The 27,779-nt window shown below is 37.2% G+C and overlaps 1 protein-coding gene and 2 non-coding genes across 3 annotated transcripts in view; 2 read left to right on the top strand and 1 right to left on the bottom strand.

Moving 5' to 3' along the window:
* Window positions 1–20,585, top strand: part of LOC113230449 (apelin receptor) — a 159,549-nt gene extending 138,964 nt beyond the window's left edge. Inside the window, exons 2-5 of the mRNA XM_026464386.1 lie at window positions 17,228–17,352; window positions 19,328–19,503; window positions 19,664–19,808; window positions 19,884–20,585. Of these exons, the coding sequence (XP_026320171.1) occupies window positions 17,247–17,352; window positions 19,328–19,503; window positions 19,664–19,808; window positions 19,884–20,566 (1,110 nt within the window). The 5' untranslated portion in view covers window positions 17,228–17,246 and the 3' untranslated portion in view covers window positions 20,567–20,585. The remainder of the gene's footprint in view (window positions 1–17,227; window positions 17,353–19,327; window positions 19,504–19,663; window positions 19,809–19,883) is intronic.
* Trnah-gug lies at window positions 12,723–12,794 on the bottom strand. Its single transcript has one exon. It is a non-coding gene; the product is annotated as a tRNA-His (tRNA).
* A 6,789-nt stretch (window positions 20,586–27,374) lies between the features above and the next one.
* On the top strand, window positions 27,375–27,446 carry Trnah-gug. Its single transcript has one exon. It is a non-coding gene; the product is annotated as a tRNA-His (tRNA).
* The last annotated feature ends 333 nt before the right edge of the window (window positions 27,447–27,779 follow it).

Below are 27,779 nucleotides of genomic sequence, written 5' to 3'. Positions count from 1 at the left end.
AAGCTCAAAATTGTAAGTTTCAAATTACCTTCGCAAGTTTGCATGGCGAAACGTAATCTCGCAAATTTAACTGCCTCTGTGGCCGAATGGTTACCATGCTGGGTTGCCACGCAGATGTCCCGGGTTCGATTCCCGGCCTGGGAGCAATATTAGTATGGCCTACATATGTTTCTCCCGTGATTTTGGTTGCAATTTGTGATTGTCTATGTATGATATGTGTGTCCATGGCACCCGCGATACAGGGTTTCCCTTACTAGTATTTATTTGGTCTGTGTTTCCCTAGTAGGCAGTGGTTATGTGCGTGTAATTTAAATGTATTATACGAATTTACCTACCTACCGTACTGGGTACTGGGTTCCTGAGTCCTTAAAAAACGATTTAGAGGTAGAGAGAGAGAGAGAAAGCACAGGGTGCTGACGGCGAGAGGCAACATATTGGCCCATAAGTTTATTACATGCATTATTCAAAGCGCGCTGTCGGTCATTTTATACATTCAACCTGTGGGTCAACTCCACCCAAGTGTACATAATTCAGGATGAGGTTGCAGCTGCCACGCTTCTGCAGTGCGTCGGGAATGTTTGATAGGTCGATTTCAAGTGTAATTTGCTTACCTATGAAGTAAAAATGTTTGATTTTGAGTTTCCTAACACTCGTGTTGATTATTCTGTAGTTATTTTCCGAAAACGAGCAGGTTTTTAGTAGCAGTAGAGGTCCTTTTAAAAATGTTCGTCCAGGGAAGTGCTGCCACCTTACCTATTTCTGCCGCCAAGCAGTAATGTCAGCATAACTAGGTTCCGATTTTGAAGGGTAAGGGTGGTAGTGAAGTGAAAGATACATGGGACTTGTCAACTTATGTCTCTGGGTGACGGGCGCAGTGGCAGTGCCCCTCAGATCTTTGTGATTCAGACAGTTGACAAGCCTCGTTGGGCCTGTGATTTCACTAGCACCGAATCGGAACGTAGTAATCAGAGACCAAATATGCAGTAATACTGTTATTACTGCTTCGCGACAGAAATAGTTATGATAGCAGGACCTCAGACACTTTCAGAAGGAGCTCTACTGCTGTTACTAACTCTTGAGCCAGATTTCCTCCGATCCCTCCAGCCGCTTAGGTTATTGGGAACTGGAGAGACGCCATTTAAAGGCGTCGGAAAGTGAGAGTACCTTGCAGCTCCGCCACCAATGAGAAGATTTGGTAGTGGACTTTAAAGTCCACGGCTTAGCGGTTGCTACCGTTAATTGTGCAATGCGCAACGGGAAATGAGCGTGCCTGCAACTCCGGTAACTATCTGCAAAATAGGGAAGGTATTGTACGTGCACCCAGGGCGGCTCACGGGCACTAGCCTCTTGAGAACCGAATGAAGTCAGTGATACGGTCTGTGACAACCCTATACACCGGCTGATCTGGGGTCAGAACCTGAACTTTGAAGGTTCCTGTGCAGGCACAGGTTATAGTGCCCTTCTCGTACACCTTAAGGATCGGTAGGGAGAGTCACTATAAGCAAAACTAATATAGAAAGATATGGGGCTGTCACTAACTCTTATAGATAAATGTCCGAAATATTACTTCTTTTATAAATGAAAAAATTAAATAAAATTTATTTGTATGTAGAACTCTCACAACGAGATTTCGAACGCTGTTGTCGCTTAAATAAGTTATCGCATTAATGGACAATGAAATACGAAACTTTGTTAATCAATGTCTAACGTCAGAGCCATTAACAACGTTAATAAATTATATCAGTCATTAATTAATAATAAGGCGCTCGGAAATATTGGTAATTCTACAAGTTTTCCCGATGTATTGATGATGATGACGTCGGTGACCCAACTGTTTATAATGTGGGCGCTTAAGTCTCGTCCTAAGTCCTTAAGTCGCTTAAGGCGCTTAAGTCGCTAAGTCCCGGGTTCGATTCCCGGTAGGAGCAAATTGGGAAATGAACTTTTCTAAATTGGTTCTGGTCTGCGACTTCTAGAAAGTACTGCAGAGGAAAGTCCAGTGCTCTAGTGCTCATAGTACAGGGACTCCCTAGTTTGACCGGGCAAATGGTGTGGTTGTCTAGCACATAAGAAGTACATTATGCATACGAGTATTATTGAACACCGGGAAAATTCATATATTCGGTTATTCACTACAGTATCAGACTTTATAGGGCACTTATTTCTTCTCCCTGGAGCGTAAATCAATACGGGAATGAATTCGGAAGAAATACGGATTTTAACATTTTGCAGATCTCAAGGAAATATACTTTATTTTGTAAAGATAGGTCAAAGCGAGGTAGAACGCAGACTTGTTATTCTAACCGCACACCCCGGTGACATTGCCGAGCGATTTCTATTCAAAGGAACGATCTGGTTTCAAAGAGACCTCACATTTTCGTCTTACACTTATCTTGTTGCTTTTCAGATGTGTTGCGAATCTCTACTGGGAGTGGTTCAATCTATCAAAATTAAAAACTTTTGACATCACTTATAGATAGACTGAAGGTTACAGCATCAACGCGTCTACGATAAATCATTGATCTTCCATTGTATACATAATTTATTATCCCTTTTTTAAAGAAAATCAACAGGCTGTAAGAAGAATTAGAAGAAAGAAAAAAGAAATGTCATTATTTACCTGCCACAAATTACAACACAAAATAAACAAAAATTACAACCAAAATTTACGTATCACAAGTCTATACTTTGTATACAAAATTTATTAGTGACCTTAGAGTAAGTAATATGAAAACAAATTCTATCATAGGAATATAACAAAAATAAACAGAATAACAAACAGATAACAAAATAAAAAAATATTTTAAACAAGTCGACAAAATGAATTACAACATTAATTTCTAAAATTGTTGCTGTAATCTTTGTGTTTATTGTTGCAAACATTGTGCTTGTTGTTGCACATTGTGCCTTTTGTTGCAATCACTGTGCTTGATCAATACTGTAACTTGTCTCCAACAAGCTTTTTACCTTCTTTTTATTACCTTCAAACACCGTCACGTCAATTTCAATCACATATTTTTTTGTGGTTGTTGAATATTCTTGAGCTCGAGTATGTGTATCATTTTCTTTTGGAGATGTCGGTTACTATTCCGATTTCACCCAAATCTAAGGGACTATGACCGATTCATGAATTAAGTATGAGGGGTCCAACAGTTGTTGGGAAAGCGAGGCATTATCGCGGATCAAATCTGGCTCGCTTGTGTTAGGCTCACGCCCCAACCGCAACCGCTAAAGCAGTAAAATTATTAGAGATTAGCTTTGCTGTCCTGACTTTACGTGTTTGGGTGTGACGGGTTCGTGGAGTGCGTGTAGCGATAGGACTGACTTTTGGACAAATAATAAGCGTTTACATACTCGTTAACAAGGCGACGCAATGTTAGGCATAAATATAGTTTTTTTATGGTACAAAGCGACGGGACGAACAAGTCGTGCGCCTTGTGGTAAACGAGACGCCTACCCATAACAATTACATTTCCGCTTAGAGTTTTAAATCGCAAAGCAATCTTTGCTGATACATAAAGTTGACAAATTTCATGTACTTGTAGTACCAGCACCCTTATAAGTCGGAATGCTTTCGTGACTGCTTGGCGATTGAGATGGGAAAAACTGCTTATTTTTATAAGCCTTTAAACGTTGTAACTTTTTTAAAAAGCCGTTGGTTAAAAAAAGCTTGCAACGTTGTGTTGATAGCGAAAAGCAAGAATAGACCATACTAGACCATTAAAGGTTTTAATTCAAGTAAGTTTATTTGTAAAACACGAGATTTATTTTTAATTATAAAATTATTATTCACTATGACGCATGAATTTGTTTAGGAAACATAAAGGCGGGACTTGAACCTTAGACACGTTGTAAAAAATGAAATTGAGTATACAAATGACCAACGCTTACGCCTAAAATAAAAAGCTTACTTATGTGCTTATTTTAAAAAAGCAAACTTTTTAAATTGGTTTTCGTTTTACCCTTACCCCCACCGGATGTAGACTTTGGTTCCACCCCTACCTTGTGGATATCCCAAGGATTCACACGAAGTGTTCCGTTTCCACATTTATATAGCATACGGCTATGGAGCAGAATTCCGTGCCTACAGACATGTTCCCTGAACGGTATAACTTGGACACTTCAAGGCGAGAGTGAATAGACCTTATTTAGGTGCGCATGCTCCATCGTCGACATCATCGTCACTTTCCATCAGGTAAGATGGAAATGAAATGCGTACTTATTTTTTAATAAAAAGAACGATTCCCAATGATTCACACGAAGTATTTCTTTTCCACATTCATGTGGCGTACGGCTATGGAGTAGAATTCCCTGCCTGCAGACATGTTCCCTGAACGGTATAACTTGGGCACTTCAAGGCGAGAGTGAATAGGCATTTAAGTGTGCATGCTCCATCGTCGACCTCATCGTAAAGGCGTAACTAGTAGCTTTTATTAGCGAGTGACGTGGAGTTTCACTGCAATTAACAAATAACAACCCAATTACGAAGAGCGACAAGACCAAAAGTAGTTAAGCAAACTTTTAACAGTCTCTATGTAATCGTCTCCTATATAGAAAAAACGAAAATTGTTTATTCTTTCTTCGCCTCTTTTAAAGCGCTATGCAATGAATACGTAACGAGAGAAAAGAAAATTTAATGAATAACAATGACTTCAGTGATCTGGTTACTATCATATTTCTTCGTCACGCATGACACACAGGTTTTATTCTCGAATATTTATGGATGGCATATGCTAGATTATTGTGGCCAAGAAGTTATTACCGCTACCCGCGACACTTGGTAGTAGCTACGCTATTCTGATATAGTAATATGGATATGTTTATCATTGTGATTTTCATCACGATGGTAAACATCCGTTCGTATTTGCCAATCGGGAATCGAATACTTACATTCGCCGATTGTTGTCCAGGCTGTCGTCCACTAACTGTGAAGAGGCATATTGTAGGCAGGCAGGGTGGAGGTGGCTAGTGCAGTGAAGATTTCATCGCTGCACTAGGTTCCTTCGCGTTTGGATACCACTTTCCACTTAACATCAGGTGGAGTGGAGTCATTTGCCTGTCATGTACAAAAAAAAAAAAAAAAAAAAAAAGAAACTAAATCGCGGTTAAGTGGTAAAAGGTCAAATATCCGTTTTAAATAGTAAAAAATAGAGCACAATTTTTTTTTAAATGGTTAAAACTAATTAACATGCTCGACTTATCGGAACTTACCCTAACGTTGCGTAGCTGAAATATCATTAACATTAAAACTAAAATCTGTTTTCTATGTGTCAAAAAAATATTTTGTCACTAAGCGGCGTTTTATAGTTAGCGGACGGCAGCAGCGTGCTACAGACGTACAGAGGATATGAATAGTATGCCGTTACGAAGAAGCTCCTTTCTTGCACCCCAACTAATAGTAATAGATAAGCCTCCTACACCACTAATACTAAACTAGAATGGGAAAAGTGCTAACCGCCCAATGTTTATTTTTATAATATCAGGTGATGGGGCGAACAAGTCGTGCGCCTGATGGTAAGATAAACGCCTGTCCGTTGTTGTTGAACAGTTGGAGTGCCACTCAGACCTTTAACCTCCTAAGGCCCAGCAAAATGACATAGGAGAAGCGCTAAACGCCCAATGTACAATAGAATGTGCAAGTATAATATCATGCTTCAGGCCCACGCAAGTATGCCCTCAAATTTTTATGAAAATCGCAAAAGAGATTCTTTAAGTATTTTTGTAGATATTGTATTGTATTTTTTTCTTATATATATGATGGTCTAGTAGAATACATTGCGACATTTTTCGTCCATTTAAATGCACAATTAGTGTTAATAAAATGGAATAGGCAATAAAAATATATATGATAGTATTCTTGACATTACATGTCATATTATAAGTCTTTAAAAAATTGTATACTTCACATATCATGAACATTTTAATTACATCACATAACACTGCGCCTTAGGAGGTTAACTCGCAAAGATCTGAGGGGCACTGCCACTGCCCCCGTCACCCTGAGACAAAGTTGACAAGTCCCATGTACCTGTAATCCCACCAGCACCCTTACCCTTAAAAACCGGAACACAGTAATGCTGCCATTACTGCTTGGCGGTGCTATACGTGCACCGGTAGCACTCACCCAAGGCCTTTTGAGTATCGGATGATGTCTGTGTCAACGAGTAGATCTGGTGTCAGGACCTAACTGATAAGGTCGCTATGCAGGCTCGCTTTCACAGGCAATAATGTCCTTTCCTTATAACCAAAGGTTGATAGGGCAGGGCAAAATATTCAAAACTGAAATGGTATGACACTGTCCCAGCATGAAGTTACGCCTCACCTTGGAAAGAATGCCAAGTTTCCTGGCTGCATTCGTGGCCATGTATAAATTTAATGTATCTGCCGAAGTTCAAACTTTATTATTACCTTGTGATTGATTCCATTAAGTATCTTGATAGGCTAACTTGATTAAAGTCAATATTTTTCAGTGTGAATATAGATGGATATTTACGTACGTAATACACGATAACCTGTGATTATTGCTGGCATACGCAGTCATATTACTTAAATGTAATAATAATAAACCTTATACCCCGCACTAGTGAAACCTCGTATCGCGGGTGCCATGGACACAATCAAAAATTACACCCAAACTCACGAGAGAAATGAATGTAGACCAGACAAATATTTCTTCCGGCCCAAGAATCGAACCCGTGACCTCTCCGTGGCAGAGCAACATGGTAACCGTTCGGTCACGGAAGTAGTTAAGCTATAATAATATTAGTTAATTAAGCTGCTGCCGTCTTAATTCGATATTCTTTCAATTAAAGAACTCATATCACCTAAAAGGCTAAAAAAGCAGAAAAAGTTAAAGGGGTTCCTTTACTTATAGTTCAAATTAAAGCTCTGACTGTGGCACTAAACTCCAGTTAGTGCTGGGAAGGGAGCTGAGAAGTAGCTAATTTTGTTCTTGAGTGTAAGAAATTGGCTATCCTCTTCTATAAGATTTAAGACGTACAATTTGCTTCCTTTATGACGCAATCATACTAAACTACTGATTAAAACGTTTAATACTTTTTTCTAAGCCTGTAATAATCTGTAAATCGTAATTTCATAAACCATTTCATAAATGCGCTCTTTTTAGTTCTGAATCAAAATTCTATTGTCTATAGCACTCGCTGAAAAATTTCATTGAGTTCTGTACATAGAACAGTAATGAGTTTCAAAAAACTCGTATGTACAATTAACTTACATAATTTATTGATTTTAACATTTAATTTGACATCCTCATTGGCCTAACGGTTTGCACTCAGTGTCGATTCCCGATCGGACCAATTTAGCAAATTGTTCTCTGGTTTGTTTCTTGGCATTGGTTTGGTTATTAGTTGTGTATTTAGCTTTTGTCTGGAAATTTTTACCATAACATTCATTCGTATTAAAGTTTAACATTAATGTTATAATTATAATTAAGTACAAGTACAGGTGGTGTTGTAAGCTACAAACATGATAAGTTTATTATAATTACTCATTTGTTTTCGTGTCATAAACCCGACTTATGTTACGCATAATGTATGTTGCGGGGTATAAAATGTAATATTGTTCTGACTGGATTAAATTTATGCCTTAAACAGGGTTATTAATTTATAAAATAATAAACATCCTCCCATGACTATATTACTGACATCATAAACAACAACATTGTTTCATGAATTTTAATAATTCATCGAATTTTACTTTCAAACAAAAATAGATTTAAATAGATCGCTTTAAACGGTTATAACTCTGTGCAGGATGGGGGCGGGAGTCGTTGCGGAGGACGCGTATAAAAACTGTCAGATGGTATAACAAAAAATTGGATTTTTTTTTGTTTTATTATGTTTTGTAAAACGTCACCACCATGAGACTCAGACATATTGACTAAACTAACGGATAACTTACGTATTTAAGTCAAATTTTTGCTCGCCATGTTTCGAACCAATTCGTGGTCTTAATCACGAGATTCCGCGGCGGCGACTCGACGGAAACTGCGCGCTGGCAGTTCGGTCACTCAGTACGGCTGCGGGCGCAGGTGGCGAAGCGTCGGTGAACAACTACCCTCGTTTGCTTCATTCTTATTAAAATCTGCCTATGATTTTAATAAGGATTGCATTCTAAACTAATGTTGGCAAAAAACATGGGAAAATTCCATTTAAAAAAATCATATTTTTCAGAAATTATGAATATTTTTCCTTTAATTTTCCACATTTGACATTGACATCTGTCAAAGATTAAATTTACTGAACGAAAACGGTGGAGCCAATAAAAAGGTTGTTTTCGCTGTTGTGAAATAATTTTATTTTTCGTTTTTCTCTAAGTGGCTTTTAGTTATACAAGTTTAATTTATAATTCACCCTAAATAAAACTTCAATCGAAATTATAATTATTAAATTTATTTTCAATTTTTCCGGAAAAAATTCCATTATTTGAAATTTTTCGTTAGCTATTGTTATGGGCACTTAATATGCCAGAACACGACACTCATACTCACCACCCAGAACGTTCATGTAATTTTACCAGCACCCTTACACTATTATTACTATTGCTATAGTGAAACAAAAATTGTATTCTAAAGGTTATTTATTATACAGCTTCTGCGTACTTGGATGACAAAATTCCATGGACTAACCCGTTTAGTTCTTGCAGGTATTCTCGATCTAAGACTTTTGAAATAAATATTGTAATAATAATAACGCACACATTCAACATAGCCCCACATTAGGGAAACCCTGTGTCGCGGGTGCCATGGACACATAGAAAGACAACTACAAATGACACCCAAACTCACGAGAGTAATAAATATAGGCCATACAAATATTTCTCCTCCTGGAATCTCTGCGTGGCAGTCCGGCCACGGAGGCAGTTGTGAATGATAAAATGTATTCAAATATATATTTTTAAAGAGCAACCCTTACAGTTTCTTACATTCTTCTCAGGGGAATCTGCCTTACGAATGAGCTGTACCGTTTAATCAATATGACGATTTAATCTATGAAATAAAGATGATTTTACTTTGAATAAAAGTTTTAAAACTTATGCACTGAAGACACATGTCAGTAATTTTCAGGTAAGTTTTTTGTACTCAGTTTTGGTGACAATTTTTATTATGTAATTACTCGAATATATCATCGTGAAGTATTAAAGAATATTTCAGGTTACCACACTCGAATATTAAATAATACTTCATGATGATATTCTATAAATATTTAAATAAAAAGATTTTGTCACCAAAATTGAGTAGGTACAAAAAACTTACCAGAAAATGACCCATCTATTCTATAGAGCACATTCATATGGGTAGAGTGGTAGCTTACAACGTTTACAAGTTGTATAATGCGCAGTAACTGAGTAAGCAGTAACGACGAAAAGATGGCGTCTAGACGCCGATATTGAGCTCTCGGCTCTTTCAGCTCTTTTTAATTTTACTCGGCTTTAAACTACGCGATTGCTTTGATCTTCCTTGCTATTTACTTCGTATAGAGGCAAGCTCATATGTTTTAGCAGCTTATATCATACCCTCGGTGTACCATCTGCAAAATGACAACTTTTCAAGAGAGACCTTTTAAGATTTAACGAAATAAGTCGATAACTTTTTTCAGCTTAAATAGGAGAGTTAGTTTGACGTAAATAAAAGATTCGGTTCAATACATCCGAATCTTCTCGCTAAAGCATTAGTTGATGGTAGTAACATCGGGAGATTAAAACGACAGCATGGCTGTGTTCGATTTATAGACTTATAGTCTGGTGACTTTATTACTATATTAATAAAAAAAATGTGTTATAAGTGCTTGAGGCGACCAATAAACACGATCACTTGTGGCTAAATCAAGGCACTAGACGTGGCCACCAGTCGCTGCCACCGGTGTGGCTAGAAAACGTCCATGTGCCCAGTATTTGACAGCTGCCACTGTTGCTGTTGTTGTTCATTTGACATTTTACCCCAATATTGTATTGAATATAGTATTAAAACAACAAAATATTGTTTATCTACACACATATAATAAAATATGTGTTCAAAAACCGCAAATTACGACCAGCATAAAAGTAAAATATTTTGTTAGAACAAATTTCTTATCTGTGAAAATGTTATTATTGCTTCATAATAACATGGAATTCAATTTTCTTATGACGTTCAAATTTCGAACATCTCTGAAAAACAAAACGATTTGATTCGACCTCAATTCTAATATCAGCCGAGATAGAAGTTTTATGTGAAATGAAATGTCAATAGCCATTGACTTGTAAGTCAATGTCAATAGCAAACAATTTTGACAAATTTCACACGTTACTTGATATCGAACGATATGATAGTTAGGGCCGACTCTAGTTTGTCCATGAATTAAATAAAAACTACGATTGTATGACATGCGTGAGAAAAGTTTTTATCTGCCGGCATTTCGCCAGTCGTAACATGCGGTTCCTAAACACATCATAGAGAGCTTATAATATGTGTATAGATAAAGCAATGTATGTAACTGTACATAATTAGGCATTAAAACACACATGTGATATTTTTCGTGTTTTAATGCCTTTCATTATGTAACAGTCACATTAACTACTATTATTGTATAGGTGTTTAATATGATGAATATATTTAAAACACAAATAAGAAAACAAACGAAACACAAAACCGGAATTTAAAAAATTAAAAAGACCCTGGAAGTTGCTAAATAATCAATTCTTGCTAAAACCAAATTTTGCTCGCTAAACATTATAAAATTATATATACCTTATTACTAAGTCATCAAAACGGCAATGCTGGCGGGTGGAGAGAAGTCGGCTAATTGTAGTCTAGTGCGCGGGAGGCGAGGGACACAAGCTGCCAACACGAGCCACTATATAAAATGTATGAAAAATAACTTGTGATCGCGTTTAGTGGCCGCCACCAGTGGCCCAATGGGTGCCCGCCCTAAAATTTAATATTTACGTAATTAGTTTCATGTAGTTCGTATTACTTTTGTGTGATAAAAGCACTTTTGACGATTGATCACATATAGCTTTATTATACCAAGGGCACGACATTGAGAATTCAAACGAGGTCGAAATAAAATACCTATACGAATTGCTAGCATGCTCTGAAAAATTCAAATTGAACCCAGAGAAGTGAAAATTTTGTACTCATTAAAATTTCTTATTAATTTTATAATTTTACAATAATTCACAATTCAACTTCTTGAGTTACCGAGTTAATTGGAAATGTCAAGGGTCACAATAAAATACATTCAACGGTTAAAGGCAATCCAAGGATAAAAGACGTTGAATACAGCGGAAAGGGGTTTTTATTCGGTACAAAGAGTTTGGTCCTACCGTTTTGATAAACTCGGAAATATCTACGAGTTTTTATAAATTTGGTAGCTACCTCGTTATCCGCTGGCCCGGATCTTTTTTGAGAATAAATTATTTATATAGACTAAAAATTATTTGGAACTAATAGTTGTTAGATTTTCATTATTATTTATTTTCACTTTTTAGTTATTCAGTAAATCATCATTAACGTAACGTATACGTATTACTGCTGGGCATGGGTCTCCTCTTGGGCAAGGTTTTTTTTTTTCATATAACGTCATGTGACGGGACGAACAAATAGTGCGGTGCGACTTATGGTAAGCTACACGCCTGTCCATAACAGTTGCAATGCCACTTAGAGCTTTATGTAAATTGCAAAGATCATAGGGGCACTGCCACTGCGCCTTTCACCCTGAAATATAAGTTGACAAGTCTCATATGCTGTAATTTCACCAGCACCCTTACCATTCAAAACCGCAATGCAGTAGTAGTGTTCACATCACTGGTTGGTGGCAGAAATAGGTAAGATCACATAGACTTAGTACAAGCCCATCGAATAGTAATCTTTACTGTAATGCTCTGGCCACACTGCAACGTTCACATATAAACATATTACAAAAATTGCCGCGCCCGTAACGCTTCCGCGGCCGCCTCTATGTGGCCTGAGCATAACTTTGTTGTAATATAAAAAAAATCTAAATTAAACAAATACATATAGGAAATAAAACTATTTTTCCGGATTTAAATCGCGTATATTTGTTTTTTCAAACCAACCGACGTTTCAGTCCCTTTACATATCACGTAAAGGGCCCGAAACGACGATTTGTCAATTGCGAAAACCTAAGAATTCGATATAAACAAAAAACATTTTATTTAAATTTTGTGATAAAACAGAAACCCCTGAAATTATAAAATGTAACAGTTTTACATTGATTTTTTTATTGAATCCTTTTTTTGTGAAATTATTCCACCAGTTCGTTATAATTATTAATATAAAGATCGAACACTTAAAATAACATAAATAAACTTTTTTTAAATAAAGTTTATGATTTTTACAAGAACGCAAAATCAACATCGAAACACTCGAAAAAATATCTCGTAAAAAATTAAAACAAATTGAATGAAAAAAAAAAACTTACGAGTAATTTTTTGTTTTCAATTTGGACCTAAAATAAAAAAAAATAAACGACCAGACTTTTGAAAAAATACAGAATTATTTTAAGAATTTTACTACTGCTTTGACTAATGTATCGGAGCGTGTATTTTCAAAATTTTGATAAATTTAGGATAACCATTTTCACGCTTCGAAATGGAAGAAATGTTGTTTTATGCACGTACTTGTAACCTAAATCGTGTATAAGTAATTTTAATTGTTATTTGAATTAAAAAAAAGTAGCTCCGCCGCGACAGTGAGGCACTGCCGTGACCAGGATTCGAACCTGGGTTACTACGGCCACAACGTAGGGTCCTAACCACTAGACGATCACGGCTACCGGAGCTGTTACGTTTGGTTGTTAAAAACACGGCTACATTATCGATGTGTTCAAGTTGACTAAGTTTAAAATGGTAGAATTGGTAAAGAAACTGTGTCAACAGTTAAACTTTCAATTTTAGCAGTGTTATTGGTGAACTGGAGCACTTTCTCTACCCGGCGGCGGCAATGGAGTCGGCTGTGCTGGCACAAGATTGCAACGTATAATTGCCTATAAGATTGCCAATAGCTACCTACTGCAGCGATTAACACTATCCATTTCTGACATTATAGATTGCCGCCGGGAGTAGGGACAAGGAATTCTTATACTAAGTATAATAAAGTCAAATGTGACAATAAATCCCAAACAGTATTTAAAAACCTCGAAAGATTGACACAATTAATAACTGTATTAATTTTTTATTGAGAAGAATTCAATTAAAAGTTAATCACGACATCTCTATATAGGGCTTGTTAGCTGTAAAGGTATCTGGGTGACGAAATACTTTCATAGGTTTCTCATAGACGGCGCTGAGGCTAAAAAGTCGTTGAAAACGAAATACAAAGATCCAACAACAAGCACATAGAAAAATTCGTGAGTTCCTATGGTACGTTCCGTGGCGTAGTGTTGACATAGCGTCTGGCACGGTTTGCTAGAAGACATCGGTTCGAATCCGGCCGGATCGTAGTGATTTTTTTCTAAGTGTTCCAACGCTTATTTAAAAGAATTTTTTGACGACTTGATAAAATGACTTTACCTTCAGAAAACTTAATTAATACATAATTAGATTTAGAACATCTAATTGAAACATGTTGTTTATTACTGTCTCAAAGTATGTCTTTTGACGATTCGATAAAATGCCTTACCTTTCAAAATAATTAATAACAATTAACATATAATGTATATATTTCGTATCAAGTATAATTCAATATAATAATGCGCTGTCATTATAAAAATTAATAATGTTATAAAGTAATGTATTAAGCAATCGACAAGTAAGAACTTTGTCTTCTGCAGTTACTATGTCCTTACAGGGCGTAACATGTTAACTGCCCAACACTGTAATATTTAGAATTAGCTATGTATATGACATGCAATAAATGAATATTAAATTCGTGAAAAGTGTTTTTATCACATGATAGTCGAAAAAGTGCTACATTTAATCCCGAAAAAAAAATTTCATGTAGTTATGAAACAAAAAAGTAATTAAACATTTTTTTTTTTTCGAAAACCAATGTTTCGAACCCTTTACACGTCCTATAATTAAATTTATTTCCTATGATGTGTAACCTAAGAACTCGACACGTGAAACAAATTTCTTAAGTCTATTTCAAATTTTATAACACACCCACTTTAAGCATATATAATCTCAGTATAGGGTACTAAAAAACCTACCTTAAGTTCGTGTAATTACATTTATTTGCCAAGCGTTATTGAAATCGGTTACCGAAAGATGCGCGAAACTGGATTCATCCCCAAGTTCGCCACCCTAGAGGTGGAATATTTTCTTCACATTTAAATGGGATCAATACTGAGGTACCCTTCCAACGAAAAATAATCATCAAAATCGGTTCACAAATGCCGCCGGAGTCATCGCATAACGTACCTACATACAAAAAAAATTGAGCCGAATTGAGAACCTCCTACTTTTTTTAAAATCGGTTAACAAATTTCGTTTATGTCAAATTTTATAACTCGCTTAATTTACGTATAAAAAACTTATTAGTCAATAAGTTTTTCGTTCATAGAATCTTTAAAGCTTTCTCAAAAAGAAAAAAATAAAAAATCTGCTAAAAAGTTCAAATTCCCTCAAGATATCTCGACGGTTTCTAGATATTTTAAAGTAAAAGTGGGCACAACTTTATTAGTAGATCACAAGAGTGCTTTGAGAAACTATCTGTCCGTAGTGTTAAGAGTGATTCTTATCTTTTACCCTTCTAGAATGCTATAAGACTATTTATAGAATTTAGAAGAAACAGTTTTTATTTAGTTTTGTAGACAGTTTTTAGATAATTTATGGTCTATGATAGTTTTCTTAGTAATACTATTTTAAAACCTAAGTAACTAAAGCGGTACAAACGTAAGACGCAATTCTTTTAATACTAATAGATTTCAAGTTTAATGGCTTACAAAATATAAACTATCAAAATTGCAACACGGCGAAATTAAATATAATATTTCGGACTTTTTCGCGCAATGTTTAATCGATTAGAAAGCGCGAATTGACGTGCGACTTTAAATACATTGTGAAAAGTGATGTAAAACATGTCATAAAAGTAATGCGCTCGCTAAATTTTAAATATTTATGTATAAAATATAAACTTAATAAATAGTTATCGATTTTCGGGTTTAATTTCACAAATCCGGCTTTACACATCGATCTTTAGAAAAGGACAATCGGCTGTTTAGGGCTTTGTAGAGCGTCTTCTCTGTCCCTCATACCTGTGTGACATTTTATTGCTAATTTACAAATAGGCCGATAGTTTTTTTCTAAAGTTTGACGAGTAATTGTACGCTTTATATATATGTTGTATATTTGAAAAAAATCATGTTCATCTATTGTAATTTGAATTAAAGATGCAACGCGTTTAAAATATTTCTAAAATTTATTTATTTATACATTGTAATTATTATAATTTTAATTGAATAGCGTCGAGCTCAATACGGTGCTACAAAAGTGAATAATGTAAATTTCGTTAAATAAACATTAAAAGTTTACGTATTGTGGAATATTAAATTATAATTGTTATTATTTATTTAATAAATAATGAAAACTCGAGATGTGGGGAATTTGTGGACAATATGAACTTTGTTCTCCCAAAATTTGGGGATTTTAACCGTGATTTTTGGGGATTTTGAACAATTGGCATTGGCAACGCTGATTGTGTCGAATGATGTGACTTAATATCCAAGGTTCACCATCTCCACCAGATCTTTTAATATTCTTTACTTTATCCATTTTGCATGAACTCTTACAACGTCCAATATGTTAAAACCCTAATTATAACTTAAGAACACTAGTTTATAGAGTATTAATAGACTTTTCTGGATGTGTATAGAACAATTTTACTAAAAATAATCAGATGTTCTACAGATGAAATTAAAATATGGATTATAAGACACTTAATTAAGCTGTTTGGTATTAAGAAGGTTTTAAAATTATGACTTGAGTGAAATAAGTCTGTAAGAACAATTACTTTTTTCTAAAGCCATTTATAGAGAACTATTATCTAAATCTATACCATATTAAGGCTATTTATATTTAGATATAACAAGTTTTAAGGCGTGTAAAGTGGTTTATTCAATGTAGTCACTTCCATCGTAACCTAAAGTATTTTTTTTAATATTTAGTGACGAGACGCGCGCCTGCCATAACAGTTACAGTACCATTCAGAGCTTTTTTTATAATATCAAGCTTTAAATAAAAAACTAACTAGCTAGCTTGCTATTTAAGAGCTTTAAATTCGAGGGGCACTGCCAAGACGCCCGACATCCTGAGACATAAGTTGAAAGTCCCATTCGCTTGTAATTTCACCAGGATCCTTACCCTTCGAAACCGGAACGCAGTAATGCTCACATTGCTGCTTGGCAGCAGTAATAGGTAAGGAAATTTCTAATCATTGTACTGCCATCTACCGGTTAATTGTTGAACAACGACGAATAACTCTATTATTAATTTAGGTCTCCAAAAAAAGGAGCGACCGTATTGCAGGGGTATAAGCTTTACTTTCGTTTCTTGTAACAACAAAATTATTCAATAAAAAGAAACTTGAAAATTTATTAAAATAGAAGATTCACTTTTTTTTAAATATATTATGTATATTTTTAATTTAATATTAAGACTTACCGATGATATGAAATATCACCATGGATAATATTTTTAGTCCGGCTGTCATTTTTGTAGCATTTTAAAGAATTTGCACGAAATAATGACACAACCGTACACCATACAAAGCGAAAATGACGGATTGAGTTTCAGTATGAACAACTGTCCATAAGTGGTCTCGCGTGTGATGCTCGTACCGGACACATTTCAGTAACACGCAATTTGGAGAATTTTTTTTTTTTTTATTAAAACCATTGACTTACAATATGGACGTCGGGTCCGCGCTAAAAAGTGTCCGAACTTATAGGGCGTTAAAATCGTATACAGAGCGTCATTCACGCTTTAGTCTTCGTTTGTTCGACTGACAGCGAAGCAAGCAAAATTAGACAGTACTGCGATGACATTACAATTTAAATTCAACGTTTTAGCTTTTTTATATTCCTTTACATGTCACTACGTTTAAATAGGTTGACTTGGGACATTTTTTCGTGGTTTTTGTATTAGACCCGTCGTCCATTTATTTCTAAGTCAATGATTAAAACAAACAAAACTGTTTAACGGAACGTATCCAGTTCTCATCCTTAGCGAACTTGAAAGTAATTGCTATTCGTCATGATTGTTGCAGTGTGCAGTAATGCAGCGTGATGTATAACAGCAGCGACGCGGGCGCGGCGGAATGGACGCCAGCGTACGATCAGCTCGCGCCGCTCCTTGTTCTCTACGTGCTCGTCTGTTTCGTAGGGATCATTGGTGAGTGATCGGCTTCTACTGTGTCAAACCAAAACAAAAACAGCATTTTGAGAAAAAGCTGCGTAAAGGATTTTTCGTTTTTAACCGACTTCAAAAGAAGGAGGTGATTCTCATTCGACTGTATGTTTTTTTGTATGTATGTTACGCAATAACTCAAGTAACTTAGGTAAGCATTTGTGAACCGATTTTGATGATTATTTTTTGTTGGAAAGAGGGTACCTCAGATGTGGTCCCATTTCAATTTGAAAAAAAATATTCCACCTACCCGCGGCGAACTAGGGGATACTCTGTACTGGTTTGTTATTCTTGAAATTATTGAAATTAATAACATAAAGATATATATTTAACTTACGTCGTAAATTAGATATTAAAGAAATCTCTCTAGTCGTTATAATTTTACTTTGGAAGGTAAGTTATTTCTATTGAAAAACTAATAAATTTCTTTTCCGTCGTTAACAGCCGAAAGATTCGTGTTGTTATGAAATTACAAAACACTGTATTGAACCTTGCAGTGTCTTGGTTTGACACGATAGGATGTCGTTTTTTATTGTTAAAATTTGAGCCGCACAAATGTTAGTAGACCCCCACTCCTGAGTTGCGTGAACTGAGAGTGTTGGCCTACTCAGGCGCCCCGCAACACTACTTCAATTCGCGCGCGTAATTGTCAAACCAAAAGATTGTATAGCTGCGTACCGTATGTCAAAATAACATCTGTAATATAATCAGTGCTGTTAAATCAAAACACTGTAAGTGACTTTACAGTGTATTGGTTTGACACGGATATTTTCAGGGCGAGAGTGTGTACGGTTAATACCGCACATTAAGTATGTTAGCGCGTCAACATTTTTATGTTTTTATGTTTAGTTATAATTTCTACACATTTTCAATCAAGGCATTGTCATAAGCAAGCGCGTATTTTATTTTGTAATCAAGTAAACCAAAAGTAAAGTAAAAATCAAGTAAAGAATCCTTGTTGATCTTAAAAATACCATTTTTAAGATCAACAAGGATTCTTTATTTATCAACATTATAATCAAGATAGTTTGTGTAGCAAGTACACGACGCGAACATTGGTCCTTCGAGCCGGATAATATATAGGCATTGCTATATCATCGACCTCATCATCACTTTCAATCAGGTGAGATGGAGGTGCGCACTTGTTTTTTATAAATAAGGCGTGCTCTGAGGAAGTTCATTTCTGTCATACAGAATTTCCCATTTATATGAAATGGGAAATGGGGGACCATTGGCGTAATTGGATGCCACGGCCCACAAGCGAGGCACCTCTAATTAATAATCAATAAAATAGTAGATAACAATCGACCCGTAAAACCTCAACGATGGGTTGCCTTAAATTATGGAATTAGGGTCAATGGGATGTCTCACCATTCGCCAACGGCAGCTTACAACGCATGGGATATTCCCGTGTTTTCTGTTTCGTATATGCGATTAGTTAGGGTGATGTGCGTAAAAGTTTTTAATTGGTCACGTACTTATTTGACTACATCTCTACTATATATATCCATGTATCTATAATACAAAGGCATAACATTTTAGAGTTCAGACATCCCTTTACAAATAGCTTTCAAAAGTGGAAAGTTTTATTACTTAACCAAATATCTTCTTAGTTCTTTGCGCGAACTCTTAGAGTGATGCCACACGGGCGTTGCGCTTTGATTTGAACGTACTAATTTGCAGACGGTGGCTCGCCGTTTCAACGCATTGTGTGATGAATACAATTAGCATCACAACGCAACGTCATCGCAACGCCGACATGCAACGCCCGTGTGGCATCATTCTTAGAATAAGATTCTAACAACTGTTTCACCCTTTGCTAGTTGTTTGTGTCAGATATAGTTAAATAGAGCAACGAGTATATTGGACATAGGTAAAACTGATAATTTAATCAACGTGGAATCCCAAAAGGATATAATATAAAAACAGCTACTTATTACCGACATGTGCTTTCGTGTAGGAAATCTGAGCCTGATGGCGGCGCTGGCGTCGGCGGGAGCGTCGCGGTTACGCACACCGCAGCTGCTGAGCGCGTGCGCAGCCGACCTTCTCGTCTGCGCCGCAAGCGCCCCGCTCGCCGCCACGCGTGCAGCGAGCGCTAACTATTTGCCCTGCACTATTACGCTCTATATTGAGGTGAAAACGCAATAATGCCTTTATTCATTACATTTGTGATACTCGTAGAAACGACTAAATATCTAGCCACAAGATAAATCTGTACTAATTTATTTTACAAAACGAAAATGCCTACAAAAGGTATATATTACAAGAGTTTATAAATCAATGTTTCTTTCAGTCATTCCCAGTAGCAGCGAGCACATTGTCCCTGGTCGCAATGGCTGCGGACAGGTCTGGAGCAGTCCGAAGAGGACAAGGCACTTCAGTCTGCGGGCGGCCATATTTTGCTGTGACATCTGTTTGGGCCACAGCTTTGTTGTTGGGTTAGTATCATGATGAAAACTGTGCTAAGGAAATTATTAAACGGAAGTAATCATACAATGTTACAAATATTGCAGGAGCCGCAGCGGCCACAGCCTTCTGCCTAGCGTGCCCACCACTTGCAGCCGCACACTCGCTTGTTACGTACTGCTTCCCAGTGATGGCTGTGGCCAGGTGCCATTGGGCGGTGCGCGTCAAGCTGACAGCGCTCTCTTTAACCGCGCGCGCAGCGCACGGCGAGCTCCCGCTGCCGGTGCCTCTTATCCGCAGACCCACCCACGTGATTATTGTGGCTGGCGTCGGCCCCAGAGAACGCCGCGATGCCGTTGACGTCGGCGACGTTAGAATCAAGAAGAAGCTACAACCAAGTCTCCTCGGTCCGCAGCCCCAAATGTCAACATTGCGATCGCGACGTCGTCTAGGCAACGTGCTCATTGGCATCGCTGGTATATTTGCTATATGCTGGTGCCCTTACGCGGCTGTAGTGATAGCCGGCGCGTGTGGACTTCACGTGCCGTTACTGTTAGCGCAGTACGCATTGTTGCTTGGGCACGCGCACTCGGCACTGAATGCCGCCGCGTATTGGGTGTTGAACCGGCACGCGCTGACGGCCGCGTGCGCCGCGTGGCGCATCCCACAGCTGCGCGTGCGCGAGGAAAGGCCCTCTTCCACCAACGAAGCCGCTCTGGGCGCGTTCCATCCGCGTCTGACGCGCCCCGCGCCCTCCCCGCGCCCGCCTCCTTCCAGCTTCCTATATTGATGTCCGTCTATCTTCTAAGCTCTGTCGATCTGTGATTCCTGTCTCTCAGTGCCTCGTATAGTCTACGCGAGCCCCTGCTTAGGAGCCCGCTTGTTTCGTCGTTATAAACGTGGTTGTTTGAGATTTTATGGAGAATAATATACGTGAAGCAATAAAGTGCATAAAATATTTAAGTTGTTTTATTGTTCTTTCCATTCAAACAGCGGTTGTTGTCTGTGACAAAGGAAACTAGATCCCAATGTGTGATATTGTAACTTTTTTGACCGACTTTAAAAACAGAGGGAGGGTCTCAATTAGACGGTTTTTTGTATGCATGTTACGCGATAACTCCAATTTGTGAACCGATTTCGATGATTCTTTTTTTGTTGGAAAGAGGGTACCTCTGTATTGGTCCCATTCAAATTTAAAGAAAATATTACACTCTAAGAATGGCAAACTAGGGGATGACTCCGGTATCGCGCACTTCCCGGGAACCGATTTCAATAAAACTTGGCAAACAGATGTAATTCTACAAACTTTTGAGGTCGAGTTTTTTTAGAAAATGTTATTATGATACCAAGTACAAGCCGTGCGCCTGGTGGTAAGCGACACGCCTGTCCATAACAGTTGCAGTGCCACTCAGAGCTTTAAATCACAAGGAGCTGAGGGCTTTACCATTGCGCCCGTCACACTGAGACACAACTTGACAAGTCCCATGTGCCTGTAATTTCACCAGCACCCTTACTTGAAAACCGGAACGCACTAATGCTCACATTACTGCTTGGCGGCAGAAATAGGTAAGGTCGCAGTACTTCCCTGGACGAACTCTTTCTCAAGAAGCTCTACTGCTATTAATAAGTAGCTAACATATCTGGCCGGCACTGCTGAAGAGCCAATTCAGAAAACAGTAATAGTCAGTCAGTCAACAATAAAAAAAAAATAATGACGGTTAATAGCGACATCTCTAGCCAGGTCTGGTAGTTGTAAAGGTATGTATAAAAAAAGGCCTATATTTATTTCTCTCGTGAGTTTGGGTATAATTTGTGGTTGTCTATGTGTGTGTCCATGGCACCCGCGACACAGTGATTCTCTAGTACGGGGCTATGTTGAGGTGTGTGTTATTATTATCATTATTTATTCGTTAAACTCTGAACGTATTTTGCCTAAATCAGGAAAAAGCTAATAAAGTTCAAAATCCTGAAAAATTCACTTTTTATTTTAGGCAAAAAACGCTTGAGACTAAATGGTAGAAAATTTGAATAAGATGTGTGAAGGCTTTTTTTAGTTAAAATGGATTTCATAGGGTTACACACATGTCAACTTTGACTTTATTTTAGTGCCTCTACTACGAGTTTACTGTCAGTTTACAGTTGTCGCTAGCGACTGGGTAAACTACAAATTTGTATGGTAAATTATACAGCGCATCTAGCGGTCACAACATCGAGTATATAACCAGAAATAGAGACGAAATAAGGGCCATTCAACCCTGGCAACTCATCAGGCAAATGGGCCCTACATCACTTTTAAATATCAACTCTCGTTTACTCTGAAATCACTAATTAGAAAACTGAAATAGTAAAGCGCCAACAACTGACCTGTGTGTACGTGTCCGTATATTCGAAAACTATTCTGTATTTATTGTAATAAAGATATTATCTCTAACAATTGGGGGCTGATCCATTCGGTGACGTGGGAAAAACAGCAAAACATCTAATTACAAAACAAACGGAATCACATTTCATCGGTAATTAAATACGTAATTTTGCAAATTTCGTTGCATTTTAGCAAAGATCAAGTTATATAAGTGGTCGATAAGAAGTGAAACAGTTGACGATACCCGACAATTGTTTCGAATTCGGTCTAGCCAATCGGAGAGCAGTTGTCACAGTAATGATTTGGCAGAATAATTTGTTTGTTTGTTTGTGTTTTTTTTTATAAATGGGACAGTATAGGGAATTCCGAAACTATAGAAGATACAAGAAAACTGTCTTGGGGACCAAAGTCTTTTTATGTGAAAACAATTTTGGCATAGTCAATTTTTTTTGTAAATTTTTTGGTTAAGCGTGAGTTCTCCATAAAAATGATTAAAATTGATCAAATTTTAGAAGTTGATTAATTTTCATAAAAAATAATTTCGTACACAATGAATAAAATTGATTAATTTTTTTATACTAATGGACTCAGTTTTTCATAAGGATAACTTCATTGTACCAGAAGAAAAATTGGAACTGCAGAAGTTGGTCAATTTGTTTTCACAAAAGAAGACCTAATGGTTCCTAAGACAGTTTCCTTGTATCTTCTATGGTTTCGGATTTTCCCATACTGTTTCATTTAAAAAAGCACTCTGTATATCTTTCACATACGAAACCGGTTAGTCGTAACTATGGGACCAATATAAAGCCCAAAACATTAGGGACCCGTGCCGAGAGCCGTATAAACTTTATCGGATCATCTTGTGACATAGCGACCCCTCAGACGTTTACCGTCGGTCCATCCGGTAACCATCTCTCTCAACTCTTTTCTTTCCTGGCAATATGACCAGGGAAATCAAATCTGATACGGAGATATGAGGTGGATAATCTGGTCTGGATGTTAAGCTCCCGCAGAATTGAGTCGCTTCTGCAAAAATCAGTCCAACGGACTTCCAACATTTTCCTTCAGCACCACATCTCGAAGACGTCGATGCGGTCACGTTCCGCCTTTTTTAGTGTCTATGTTTCCGCTCCATAATTAAAAATAGAAAACACCAAAGAGCCCACCAACCTACTTAAACCAAGTTGAAAAGATACAACGGACGTGTCCTTAAATAAATCACATGGGTTTAAAATCTTACCAAGTCGTTCGTACAAGTACTATAGAATTAGCTTAATTGGTATAGCGTCTGGCACTGTTTGCTAGAAGACATCGGTTCAAATCCAACCGGATCGAAGGAATTTTTTTCTAAGTGTTCGATCTTTTTACAAAATTAATTGAATATCAATTTAACAAAAATTTAAATACAATGAAAGGCGACATCTCTATCCGGGGCTGGTAGCTGTAAAGGTAGCTAACTGGGTGACGAACCACTTTCATAGATTTCTCATAGATGGCGCTACGGCTAAAAAGTCGTTGAAAAACCAAATACAAAGATCCGACAAACAAACACTTAGAGAAATTCATGAGGTCCGCTGATTCGTTCCGTGGCTTAGTTGGCACAGGGTCTGGCACGGTTTGCTAGAAGATGTCGGTTCGAATCCGGCCGGATCGAAGGAATTTTTTCTAAATATTCGATCTTTGTATTAATAATTATAACAAACTAGTGGAGTAATTTCACAAAGATAATTGAATATCAATTCAATAAAATAGAATTGTTAGTGCGGTGCGGTTCAAACAATGACCCACCTCACATTGTGACCATGTATATCCTGCACGCAAAGTTGTATACGTGGTAAGTCACACAGCGACAGAAACAATGAATTTATTGCAAACCAAATTTCCCGATCGCATAATTTCTCGAAATTCAGCCGTTAAGTGGCCAGCTCGGTCATGTGACTTAACACCGCTGGATATTTCTTATGGGTTTATGTTAAAGACAGAGTCTATACCGAGCCAATCGAATATATTGCAGCCTTAAAACTCGAAATTCGTGAAGTGATTAACAAAATAGAGCCACCATTTTGTTAAAAAGTGATTAAACACTTTGATGTATTTTTTATTTGTAGGCATCTATAACGGTAGTAGTGGTGGACATTTATCAGATGTCGTTATTCATTCATAATTGCCAAATCTTACTTTTTTAATACAATATAAATTTGAATAATTATCATATAATTTTTTTGTTTTATTTTGATTTACAAAACAAAGTTCTTCTAGAAAAACCCTATACTAATGACGCGTTCGGCGTGGCTGAATTGTGGGTCCAAATAGCATTATATTTATTATATATTGCTTGGAAGAGTTCTGTAGTACTTCTTGTTCTGTAGTTATTGTTAAATAAGAAGTACTACAGAACTTTTCCGAGCTGCAACTTTACGGGCCCAAGTGGGTAAAATGATGTCCAACCTCCGATAGGACACGGAACAACACGAAGAATAATTTAGGTTTAGAAATAATTATTTTGTGTCAAAATCATAAGAATCGTCTTCGCGGAAATGATTTTTCGTTCTCAGCTTACGGAAGGCTTAGGAACATTATCCGTATCTACTTCAAAACGGTTTGTTTCAAAGTGTTGGTATCAAATTTCAGCGTAGTAAGCGATTTTTGAAAGTTAAGAGTTAGTAAAAATAACAACACAATAAAATTTTACTAGTAATTTAAAATCAAAGATCAGAAAAAGATCAAAGTGAGCAGCTATACAGTATATGAACCGTGAGGAGTGGAGGAGGCTAAACCGACAAGAGCTGATCATCGTCATCGTCATATCAGCCGGAAGACGTCGACTACTCAACAAAGGCCTCCCCCAAAGATTTCCACACTAGCCGATCGGACGCGACGTGCAACCATCGGTTACCCGCCGCCTTTACCAGGTCATCCGTCCATCTTGTAGGGGGCCGTCCCACTGAACGCTTTCGAGAACCTTTCTACCCCAACGGCCATCAGTTCTGCGAGCTATGTACCCTGCAAACTGCCACTTCACCTTGCTAATCCTTCGAGCTATGTCGGTGACTTTCGTTCTTCTACGGATCTCCTCATTTCTGATTCGATCACGTAGAGAAATGCCGAGCTTTGCTGGCTCCATAGCTCGTTGAGTGACTTAGAGCTTTTTTATGAGGTACATAGTAAGTGACCACGTCTTAGAACCGTAGGTCATCGTTGGCAAGAGCTGATGATAATGATCAAATATTTGGTTTCACAAAAAAATCCTTAGTAAATTATTATTACTAAAAGCATACAGGTAGGTTTTAACGAAATCACATATTATATGTACATATGTCAAGCATCTCTCAAGGCGCAGTATTATATACATATACAAAATACCAACAAAAACATTATGATCCACGTTGCTCTGTAGATTAAAATACTACCACTGTGAAAATGTTCCATTTGGAATAGTTATTTATACTTTACATAATACTACGATTGAGTTTAATATTCTTGGTGCAAAAGTATTTCGTAGAAGCCAAGCCACATGAGTTTCTAGAGGCAACTTCAAGTGCCTACGCAGAAATTCTCATACAGTTCTGCAGCGCGCGTCATTTGCAGGTAATACAGTTTGGACTGAACGGATCCTCAGCGCCGTAAGTAATGAAATTAAGAATTTACTTGTTAAGATAATGCTTTGTAGTTAATTGAATGTATATAGAAAGTCATGACGAAAAGAAACAATAATATAATTATCTCAAAAATAATGTAATCACCGTCAAATCGCAGAAAGATATTTTGTAGTACCTATAGTAGCAGTAGAGCTTCTTGTGAAAGAGTTCGTCCAGGGTACTACCTTACCTATTTCGGCCGCCAAGCTGTAATAATATCATTATTACTCTGTTCCGGTCGACGGCTTTGCGGTGGCAACCGCTAGTTGTGCAATGCGCAACGAGAACTGAGCGTGCCTACAGCTCCGGTGCCTATCTGGAAAACAGGGGGAATACTGTATGTGCACGTGGAACGGCTCATCCGAGGCACTAGCCTATCGACAACCGGATGAAGTCAATATCCTAAGGGTCGGCAGGGAGGGTCCTTACAATCAAAACTAATGTAGAAAGATTTAGGGCTGTGGTCCGGTATTGAAGTGTAAGGGTGCTGGTGAAATTACAGGCACATAGGACTTATCAACTTATGTCTCAAGGTAACTGACAGTTGCAGTGCCCCTCAGATTTTTGCGATTTAAAGTTCTGAGTGGCACTGCAACTGTTATGGACAGGCGTGTAGCTTCCCATCAGGCGCAACCCTTGTTCGTCCCATCAATTGATATTATAAAGAAAGTATTTAAATACGAAAAACGTTCCTGATACATATATCGAGTTTGTTGTTCGAAACATTAAACATTTTACGACCTCCGTGGTCGAGTGGCTTGGACACCGGTTGTCATAATGTCGCCATCTCTGAGGTCCCGGGTTCGATCCCCGGCCGGCTCAATGTAGAATACTAACTTTTCTATATTGGCTCGAGTCTGGGTGTTTATGATACTGTTGTTGTTTCCAATTTCCATAACACAAGTGCTTTACTTACTTACTTTGGAGTCAGAACAACGTGTATGATGTTGTCTAATATTATTTGTTTAAATAGATTCCTAGATTTTAAGGCTTGTAGTTATTTATTATTATGATTATCACTAATTACAAATTTTTTAACAGGATATGACGATTTTCCTTTTTTTTTAATGACGGAGCCATTTCATAAGTTTGACATGTACAATTTCTATTTTATTGTATTGTATTATATCTAATGAAGTAATTATGTAGGAAATGAAACTATTTTTCCAGATTTAAATCGCGTATATTTATTTTTTCAAACAAACCAACATTTCCGGCTCTTTACGTTACGTGACCATGGGACCTGTAAAGGGCCAGAAACGTTGATTTGTTTGAAAAACAAATATACGCGTTTCAAATCCGGAAAAATGGTTTCATTTTCTATGTGTTACAATCGCGAAAACTTAAGAACTAATTAATTTGTAATTCTAATTACCGTTCAATCCAAAACAGCATTGATGTGCAATGTTACTTTCCAAAAACAAACTTATTAAGCATTACGTAAAAAATAAATACCAAGTAATGTTTTTTTTGCGACGTCGTCGTTTGTTACGACAATAGGCATTCAAGTGTTGCAATTCAGTTGTGAAAGTGATCTTAATTCGGTAACTTTACTAAATAAACTCGAAAATTCGCCGACATTGTCACCAGCTCCGACAGCCGTGATCGTCTAGTGGTTAGGACCCTACGTTGTGGCCGTAGTAACCCAGGTTCGAATCCTGGTCACGGCAGTGATTCACTGTCAAGGCGGAGTTACTTTTTTTTCTTTATTTTCTGACACTAGTGACATCGTAGACTTTGTAGATTACATTAAAAAGTTGTGGATTTAGGTTTTTTCCAAAACATAAAGTATTTTACAGTTGTCGGTCGGCAACTTAGAGGATGGAAAAAAATAAACGCACTCGCGTATTTTTTTTTCTAATTTGTCAATTTTTTTTTTATTTATTAAAGGATTCGCTCTGGACCTTTTGGAGGAAAAGTGTCGTTTTTATTTCGACTTTCAATTATTTTGTGAAATCTAGTTTAAAGTGGAATAGGATAGTGCTATTGTGCCTTAATCGAAG

This window comes from Hyposmocoma kahamanoa, unplaced genomic scaffold (genome assembly GCF_003589595.1).
Source record: "Hyposmocoma kahamanoa isolate Upper Pololo Valley unplaced genomic scaffold, ASM358959v1 63, whole genome shotgun sequence".
NCBI lineage: Eukaryota > Metazoa > Arthropoda > Insecta > Lepidoptera > Cosmopterigidae > Hyposmocoma > Hyposmocoma kahamanoa.
This window is presented reverse-complemented; position numbering and strand designations above follow the sequence as displayed.